Source organism: Tenebrio molitor, chromosome 6 (genome assembly GCF_963966145.1).
Source record: "Tenebrio molitor chromosome 6, icTenMoli1.1, whole genome shotgun sequence".
Taxonomy (NCBI): domain Eukaryota; kingdom Metazoa; phylum Arthropoda; class Insecta; order Coleoptera; family Tenebrionidae; genus Tenebrio; species Tenebrio molitor.
Window position 1 is genome coordinate 6,339,792 of NC_091051.1, and position 9,439 is coordinate 6,349,230.

Here is a 9,439-nt window from a genome sequence, read left to right on the forward strand (position 1 = left end):
AAGTGAAAGATGCTTTTAGCAATGAAATGTTTGACATTTGGTCAAATACCAAAAAATCCAGAGATTATCAAGAAATGTACTAATGAGTCTCCAGCGCAAACATACAAAAAGAAAAAAAAATAATTTCGTCAAGTAGGTAGATATGTGCATTTTGTCACTAGATATGCATTTCCTTGTATCTGTTGTGTTTGCTTCCACAGGTAGAATCGCGTTCATTGCGTTTGATAATTATTTATAATGTTTTGTTACAAGTGCATCAAATCACAAGACGGACTTTCATTTTTTATTTGATTAAAATGAGAACCATTAAGAGTGCATATTTTTCCGTTAATTTAAATTGCTGCATAAGACGCATTCTTGCGTTCCACTAGAACGCTCCTAGGACGTTTTGCTCGGATGCATTCAAGTATATTCACCTGCTCACAATTGAAACCTTCTCCCATGAAGGAACCCTCGCAACGTCTAAATTATGCGGATATTCCTCACCAAAAGGTGAATTGACACACCACAGTATTATCGAAGCAGGCGTGACTTTCCTGATCTTTTTACACTACTAATTAATCACAACGACTAATACTTAATCAAGTCCAATGACACTCCGCATAAATAGTATATTGTTGCAACATGAAAACACTGTAACCGCCAGTATAATACCCAAAGCATTTCTTTTGTCACTCCTGTCAATAGATAAAATTTAAAAGGAACCTGATGTTGCAGCGTCTGTTTAACCGTTTTTCAGTCTTCTTTATATTTTCCATTAGGACGAAGAAGTCGACCTTCAACCACGGCTAACGTACTACAAGACTGATTCAACGGTCTTCATGGAATTTCTACCAACACTCAGCGGGTTAATTGCCCAACGGACGTCAAGTTTGTGGGTATGGAAATCAAATGAGACCAACCGGACCATTTTCACCAACTCATTTTCAATAAAACAGAATACAATGAAAATTGTTTATTAAAAAACGGCCAAAAAGGCTCACACTTGGCACGTCCAAAATCATCCCTGATTAATAAAATAAAATTGAGAAGAGAGGAAAGTAAATTGTTTTTGGTTCAAAAGCTATATTATATCGCAGATAGTTGATAAAAGGTCATACAGAGCGGCTCCAGATGATTGTATATTTACGTCAAGATAAATATTATTGTTGGAAACAGCTTAAAATTTTTCCATATGAAATAAAAATGATAAAAATGGCATAAAGTTGTGATAAAAACTGATTTTGACAATTGAATAAATTGAAAACGTGAAATCGTTATTAAAGTCAGGAGGGAAGGATAAATTAGATTGATGTTTTTTTTTTTGTGGGTAAGGAAATAATTGTGTGATAAATATGAAAATTGCAAAATAATCGTGACTGCAGGGGTCATATGTGGGAACAATATTGTGGCAATGTGGGTTGGTTGGATGTAAAGTGCCATAATGCCATTAACATAACTTGATAATCGCAAGTGCGCCGTTAGATGCATTTAAAGGAACAATTTCGTTAGGAAAAGGTACCGAAGGCAAATCCTCGAGAGCGAGCAAGAGAAGCGGCGACATACCTGTTACTGGAAGGGCCGTAATCCGAAATAAAAAATAAAAATAAATAACTGAAGCTTTTTAAATCGGCATAAACGTATCACTTTCACTTGAAACCACTTGCACTGGTGTAGAGTCAAGAAAATGGTAAACGTTGGGACTTTTCGCTTTAAATAATGCACGTTTGTGAAAGAAAGCAGTCACACAGCGTCCGTTTCGAGACGAAATGATCCCAAGTTGTAGCGTTTGAACAACCGCCCTACTCAATCCATATTATAGTCGGAATCGCTTGCGTAGTAGAAGGCGACCGGTGCATAGGAAGTGGAAATGCACTTTTAGAGGGCTCCTTTAAAAAGCCCCAGGCTTCTTCGACTCTTCTGCGGTTGCAAGAGGCCACGCAGAAACCCGACCGGAATTTCAGTTCTAGGTCTTCTAGGGCTTCCTCCACACTCGACGCCGAAACAACCAACGGACGAATTTGAGGAGGAAGGTTGAGATGCGTGCTCAAAAAAGTGAACAACCGGGTAGTGCAAACAATGTTTTATTGGAGGGAATTTGCGGTTTCGGTTACATTTTCGAGGTTTTTTATGTGTGAATGGCTACCGAGCGCATTTTAAAGTCAACACAAAATTTAACAGCCATTTACCTCGAAACTGGTTTCGTGTTAATGACATTGTCTCCAGTATAACTAACTTATTATATAAACTCCCGGTGAATAATATTTATCGAGATTTTCTACATACATAATTAAATCACAACGGACTTTTAAATCTGGTTTTGCATACACAGACGACTATGGAGTGACGACATCGTCAAACATGGACATAGATAATCGGACGCTACCATTAGCAACAGCTCTTGATGTCCTCATCGCCTCTGAAAAGAAGAAATTGGATGATGTCTTTCTAAAATTATTTCTCGCAAAGTTGCACTCCATGCACTTGTCCGGTTAAATTTATACTCATCAGAAAACTTACAGTTTCAATTGGAATGAAGACGTTTACGTGAAAGGTAAAGTTTGTTTAAACTTTGTTCACTTGTCTATAACAGAATTCTCCAGTTTTGGTCAAGTGAAGTCAAACTAAAAGAAGGAAAAAGGTTCAAAACCAGTAAAGTACAGTCTGCGATTTTAACACAATCCAAAAAGAATTATTTGGACTAACTTTATAACGTACAAAAGTCTCGTATGTTGAACATGAAAAAGATTTTTTATATTTTCTGCAGATAAACCGAAAATCTTTAGCCATTATTTTGTAACATAAATTAATTTGATTATATTTGTTAAATGTAAGCTATTGTTTTCTATTATTTATATCATTAATATCGAGGAAGTGGTTAGTAATAATTTACGAAGCTGTGGACATCACGTAATTATCTAATGATCATTAATTGGCAAGGAAGCATGCATCAGTGCAGTGTGGCACGTAAATTTTTAATGTCTCGAACAGTTTATTTATTAATTAATTGATTTCAACAAACAATCAATCAAAGTCAAAGTCATTACGATTTTGTCTCATTTTACAGATTAACTGCTTGTTGACTATTTTAAAAACTTTTCAAATTGGATATTCTTAACGGTTTCTTTTAAATATTGTGCGATTGGTCATTGCAGGAGTCCTCTTAATTATGCAGGCCACTCATAAATTTGTGGGAAAAGCAAATGAGTAACCGCCTTTAAAAAAACGTTGGATTAAAAAATAAACCATAAACATCAATTTCAACGGATGTAATATATTCACAACATACCTACATAACTCTCTATAAGTGACTAATTTGCTGTTGCAAAAAATATATATTATTTAACAATTACTTTTACTTTTTATTTTTGGAGTGTTTAGACAATTTACAGTTACATTTGGTGGTGTTAGTTGTATCCATCAATAAAAAAATAATTCTCAATAACTCTGCTGAATCGCAATGTTCATAATAATTATATTGAAATCTAGTTTTTGGCATTACAAATTTGTTGTTTCTTTCATATTTGCAGTTTTGACATTTCCAATTAAAAACATAAAATAAAAACTTGTCCAAAATGATCTTTCTGTTAGAATTTTGTAGAATTTCTTAGAGGTTACAGTAACATTAGACGTCCTTCTTAAAATACAGTTATACAGGATATTGTGTATGATAGATGTGTGGTTTGTTTTCAACCGGCAAATGTTAAACGATATTTGTCATAGCTATTATTTAGGAAAGTGTTGTAAAAAAGCCGTTAGCCGAAAATTGCGTGCGATATCGTCTAGAAATAATTGTATAAGAATATCCACATTATAACTGAATGAGAACACATAATAAATTGTGTTTGGGTCAATGTTTCGCGCCAAGGTAACACAAAGCTTGCGCACGCCTCTTCTGTAACCACCATACAGGTGGTAAGCATTGCAACAACCAACCACAGCTCGTAGGAGGTAGTCATCACGATCCCTACTTCTGGTCGGGTTAGCGAGATGACCCAGGCTATTCACCCGACCAGTGCAATATAAATCAATTATTTACGTATTGTTCTTTGCCCATGTTAAACAAGTGCGCGACATCTGGTACATGCCTAACGATCTTCACGCTCAAGGAGTTACGCTCACGGGCGAGAGAAAATCTTGGGAAGAAGGGATGGGCAAGAGTAATAAACAAATCGATCAAAAAATTGTATTTAAGAGATAATTCTTACAGAGTTTTTGTTTACTCTATCAAGGTGAAACAACTTAAGTCTTGATCTTCTTTTTTGGGCGAAGATTGTTTGTGTGGCCACATTTGGTTTTGCGACAGTTGGTGGCACGTGGATGCAACCTCGCGTAGCACTTGCGACAAATCATCTTGTCGCAGTTGTACTTCTGGGCCAAAAGACGCAAAGAGGGTTCGATAAGTCCACCTCTCAAGCGAAGCACAAGATGCAGAGTTGATTCTTTTTGGATATTATAATCGGACAATGTACGCCCATCTTCCAACTGCTTTCCAGCAAAAATTAAACGCTGTTGGTCTGGAGGGATACCTTCCTTGTCTTGGATTTTTGCTTTGACATTTTCAATTGTATCTGAAGGTTCGACCTCGAGAGTGATGGTCTTACCGGTCAGAGTTTTCACGAAAATTTGCATAGTGGCGATTCTAAAACAAACAAAAAAAAACCGTAAAAGTGATGACAATTTTATGTCACGGAAATTGTTCGGATTGATGTTACATAACCTCACATACTTTGCAACAAAAAATACTACTCTCTAATTGAAAATGATACAACAATAAGACTTTCCTAATACCGCCTAAGTGAAAGAAAGAGTTGTACGAAAATTCGACAGCATTAAACGGAAAGTAAGAGGAGAAACTTGTACTTACATCTGCTACAACGTGGTCGCCACAATTTTCTTTTCCGAAAGAGAAACTCAGTAGGAATCTGTTTTACCGACAAGACAGTTGTTGACTTGCAGCGACTTCCTGCAAATCGAGCTCGAAATTCAAAATTTACTTGTCATTTTACTTCATTGACTTGCCGATTTTATAATACTATTACACAATTTTCATCTAATAAAACGTCCAATATAGTTTAAAATTGTCTTGCCAAATGTATAAAATGTTGCCTGGTATTACGTAATTGGTGGGAAAAGTCTCTCATGTTAACTTCGCGTTAAATGAAGAGATGATGATTTAATATTTTATTTATATATTATTTTTAATAATATCCAATACATCACAGGTACACTCGTCTATTTGAAACTTGCATATTTTTGGTAAAGCGCAAGATCAGAAGCTTTCGGCAAAGACCCTCCATTAATTCCAGTGTGAATATAATTTTCATAAATCAATATGGACTTCTTGTGGACCGTTGGAGGTGCAACTTGTACAGAGGTGTCGCTGGAAAACTTACTTTGTGGTTTTAAATTAAGCGAAATTGGCGTAAAAATGTTTTTGGCAGTTCCATTAGCTTTTTTTCCTATCAAAACGTACCTAAAATCACAAATTATAGCGTAGAGGAACAAAACAAGGCACAAAAACGTATTCACTTCTTGTAAACTATTATGTCAGATTTTTTCGGATTTGTAAGTTGGGTGCCGTAAATTTCCTTCATTGACGGAAAAAGAGATTTGAATGTTACAGGTTCTGGACTGCTCTCTTTGGACGTTGTTCCCTGCGACTCGTTCGTGTATGTACTGTCTTCGTCGTCACAGGAATCTTCGTTTGAGCTAGAACTGAAATAATTTTTAACTTTGTGAACTCAATATTCCTACTTAAAGTGTGATTGGATTAAAAAAGAATATATCCGTACACTCCTGAAGTTAAGTGAATTTATTTTTTACAACGGCGCTCCAAAAAATCTTGATTCAAGGTTATTGTAAATGGATCTTAACATTCTAGTTAGCTATGATTTATATGTCATTTGTAAATTTGACATTCGACAGCTATCACTTTGTAATTATCAAAGCAGCTGACGATTCTTTTTCAAGAACACCTCGTGCTTGTTATTAGTTATTATTATTCTTTCATTTTAAATTATCTAGCAGTTCCTTGTCTTTAGGCAACCAATTAATCACATTTTTTTAGTAGTACAAATACACCATGCATTTGTAAGTGGCAGATTTATACAATTGTCAACTGTAAATGATTATAAAAAAGACATTTTGTTCCAACACAACCCTTTAAGGCGCGTCTTTCCATGTAGGAACTAATTTTAAAAGCTCACCACTTCGATTATTCCACAACTCTATTTGATATTTTTTTACCATTAACTCACCTCGAACTGGACGCAGCCGAACTGGTGGAACTTTGTCCGGTGACTGAGGGATTCTTCATCACAAATCCTTTATTCGAATTCTCTTCCCTCCTCCTGACAGGTCGAATCCGTATAATGAAAGGACTGTAGTCGGTCGTACAATTTGGCATGAAGTCCCTCACAGAATTGCTAATTTTGAAAGCGAACACATCGTTCAAAACGCTAAGTTCATACGGTCTGTGGTAATCGGAGTAAGCGTCGATCATTTCGGCGTCTCTCGAATGCACCTGTATAATCTCGGAACACGCTTTCGTCAAATCGTTATAAGCGTACGGGAGACATTTAAGAATATCCTTGTCCCACCACTGACTCAACGACTTGTTATTGTCCACGATGGGCTTGTGGTGGAAGTAATAATCCGAAGCGTACTCCCAAATCTGCGGTTTGTTCTCTTCCGGCGTGAAAATCCCCAAGAAGAGGTTGATGGTATTTTGCTTCTCCGCGTCCGAGAACGTGTTGCTGTAGTATCGACTTAGCGTTTGCATGATGTCGTTGCCTTGCGACGTCCACGGCGCCGTCTTCCTGTACGTTTTGATCCTGTGGACCAACTGGGAGCCTCCGTACTGCAAGGCGAGGGTGTCTCCGTGATCCTCGTACAGACACTCCAGCATCCTGACGCAGTCCGTGTCGAACTCCAAGTTGGGCGAATCCAGGATCCCCAAAGCGCACAGCTGGTACCCCAACACGCACTTGCCTATGGCAAACTGCGCCGTGTTGGTGCGATCCAGACAGTCCACGCAATTCGTTCTGATTATTCCAGTCTGGACGCTGCCGATGCCGTCGTTGTTCTTGTTTTGTCCCACGACCGTCGACGCCTTCTGCGAGAAGTACTTGCGCTGATTGTGGAAAATCCCAGTTTTCATGACGGCGTTGCGGGCGATGTCCGCCAAGTGCCCCATCACGTTGGCGTTGTTCCCTTTGTTCTTCCTCGCCATGTCGAACGTCTTGTACACGATTTGGTGGTCCGGCGGGAGGAACTGGTTCAAGTATTTGACAGCAGAGCTGAGCTCGTCGCTCAGCAATCTCTCTTGTTTCTTCCGCTCCCTCTGCTTGACCAGATTCAAAATGACGATCGGAGCGCCGTACCGTTTCAGCAACTCGTTAACGTGCGCCCCCGCGGTCTCGGCGTAGGGGTCGAACAAGTCCATCGTGATGGCGGGCTTGGCCACCATCTTGCCCATGTCTTGGCGCCAGTGTCCCGGAATTGAGCCTCGCATCTGCACGAACGAGGTGAAGTGGCTCTGGTTGAACGAGGACACGCCCGAGTCGTGCACCATTTGCTCGGTCTCGACCTCGTTGGCCACGTCGCCTTGGAAGTTGGCGCCTCTTTTCAGAAATCGAGTTCCCGCGTAGCGACTGGACCTTCGTGCGATCAACGTCACGTACACCGACCTACCAAATATGTTTATGTTGGACTGGCCGATGAAGCCGTGCGTTATGTACAGCAACCAGTCGGGATGTAACTCCTTCTCGGCGGAATTCAGCAAGTGCGTGTTCCACACGAACTTGCGATGGGGTCTGGTGCGAATGCCGTAATCGTGTTGCTCGACGGTTTCGTTTTTGGATTCTTGCGAAATTATGGAAGAAGTCAATAGATTGATGTTGCTTTCGGGAAATTTGAATTCGGAATCGTCTTGCGTCGTCGGGACGAAATGTTTGGGGACTGTTAAATTGTGTTGCAGGGAATGTGTCAAGTCATAGCTGTAACTGAGGCTCATTGAATTAAACTTGCAGTTCTACTTCAGGATACCAACCTAAAGTAGAAATTACTCGCCCAGTCAACGCTCTGGAACATTTTAAGGTATCGGGGTTCTTCAGGATGGACAAGACGGACAGATTCATGTGGAATGTAAATCATAGTAGTGTCTTCTATTTTATATATTGTGTGGTAACCTATAACCGCTACTTTTCTTCTTTTTGTAATCAATATTATGTAATAACCCTCTAAGAATCTGATAAAACCTGTGATAAATACAGCTGTATGACAAAAACTAAATTACATCTCACAACATTACCAACTATTCCAAATGATGATATAATTTTTGAAAAGCCAGTATTCCCTGATCTTTGTCGATTTCCTGAATCAATCATGTTGACCAAGTCATGTATTTCTTCAGCTGTGTATTCTACTTTGTCATCATAGATTTTCAAATCTTTTGCTTCCTGTCTGTCAATTTTTAAAACCCTGAATCTTGTCTGAGTGTTATTTGAACCTACCAGGTAGAATTTCTAAAATTTGTTGCCATTATCAAAATGTATAAAAACAGTTCAATTCTAAATTACAGATTTGGTTTCGTACAAAGCAATTTTTTGTATTGAACTAATAATAGGGTGAAAAACGGCCCCGCTTTTCTCCATCATTTCTGTCGTGTTTTGCTGTCCGTTTCGTAACTAAAAGAAATTGTTTTTGTAAATTCTTTATTGTAGACATTAAAAAAATAACCTATTATATAACCTGTGTTGTCAAACTCACTGACATCTGTTTTACTTTGACATGTAAACATTTCACAGCATTGAGGTTATGGACTCTCAATCTACAGTTCAAAATAAACGAAGTTTATTTTAGGAATAATAGCCGAATACGTATTCCATTATTTATTTTTGTTGGAAAAATTATGCATTTAATTAACCAACTCAATAATTAATGTCTAAGCATTAAAAAACAAATTAATGACGTTTATTTTTTTCAGTAAATTGTAAATTATAGATTTAGGTGTATCCTGTATACAGGTGATTCACGAGTTTTCAAGAACCTACCGAAATTTGTGATGCAGCCAACATTACATTTACACCGATTATGTGGCTTTAAAAATATATTTTAATTGTATAAAACATAGTCCAACATGACCGATATTCGGTACATGTGTCAAACGTAATCAAAATCATGTGGAATAATAAATAAAAACACAAACTGAAAAACTATGGTGGACATGTATTGTTGGTTGCATCACACAAATTTTGTTTGGCTCATTATTACTAATGAATCACCTTGTATTCTGTAAATATAATATGGATTTTAATTCCTAAACGAATTCTTGTTTTTTTTATCAATTTCTTTAATTTCCTGTATGAACTAGGAAAGTCCAGTGGTAATAAAATATTTAAGATATATTTTTACTCTGTAGTTATTTTACCTACCTGGTTAAACAGTCAATTCTTAC

At 37.7% G+C, this 9,439-nt stretch overlaps 3 protein-coding genes and 1 long non-coding RNA gene across 14 annotated transcripts in view; 1 reads left to right on the top strand and 3 right to left on the bottom strand.

Annotated features, from left to right (window-relative positions):
* The window catches only part of tutl (turtle), a 40,543-nt gene extending 38,854 nt beyond the window's left edge, over positions 1-1,689 (bottom strand). For 9 of the 11 annotated variants that reach the window (XM_069051376.1, XM_069051383.1, XM_069051381.1 and 6 more), the window contains exon 1: positions 1,546-1,689. The gene's annotated coding sequence lies outside the window, so the exon portion shown is untranslated. Of the gene's footprint in view, positions 1-416; positions 441-1,545 lie in introns of those variants that run through there. The other 2 variants (XM_069051377.1, XM_069051378.1) reach the window with 2 other exon arrangements.
* Positions 1-2,813, top strand: part of LOC138133466 (uncharacterized) — a 45,581-nt gene extending 42,768 nt beyond the window's left edge. Inside the window, exons 2-3 of the long non-coding RNA XR_011160375.1 lie at positions 762-2,533; positions 2,583-2,813. This is a non-coding gene — a long non-coding RNA (uncharacterized lncRNA). The remainder of the gene's footprint in view (positions 1-761; positions 2,534-2,582) is intronic.
* Positions 2,814-4,151: 1,338 nt separating this feature from the next.
* Positions 4,152-4,993, bottom strand: RpL40 (ribosomal protein L40). Its single transcript, XM_069051402.1, has 2 exons — positions 4,847-4,993; positions 4,152-4,621 (listed from the first exon to the last, which is right to left on the bottom strand). The coding sequence occupies exon 2, from the start codon at positions 4,609-4,611 to the stop codon at positions 4,222-4,224; it is 390 nt and encodes a 129-aa protein (XP_068907503.1). The 5' UTR covers positions 4,612-4,621; positions 4,847-4,993; the 3' UTR covers positions 4,152-4,221.
* A 161-nt stretch (positions 4,994-5,154) lies between these two features.
* FIG4 (polyphosphoinositide phosphatase FIG4) lies at positions 5,155-8,860 on the bottom strand. Its single transcript, XM_069051389.1, has 7 exons — positions 8,734-8,860; positions 8,562-8,669; positions 8,294-8,507; positions 8,033-8,240; positions 6,240-7,985; positions 5,512-5,697; positions 5,155-5,455 (listed from the first exon to the last, which is right to left on the bottom strand). Exons 1-7 carry the CDS (start codon positions 8,755-8,757, stop codon positions 5,215-5,217), a joined length of 2,727 nt encoding a protein of 908 aa, XP_068907490.1. The 5' UTR covers positions 8,758-8,860; the 3' UTR covers positions 5,155-5,214.
* Positions 8,861-9,439: the final 579 nt, after the last annotated feature.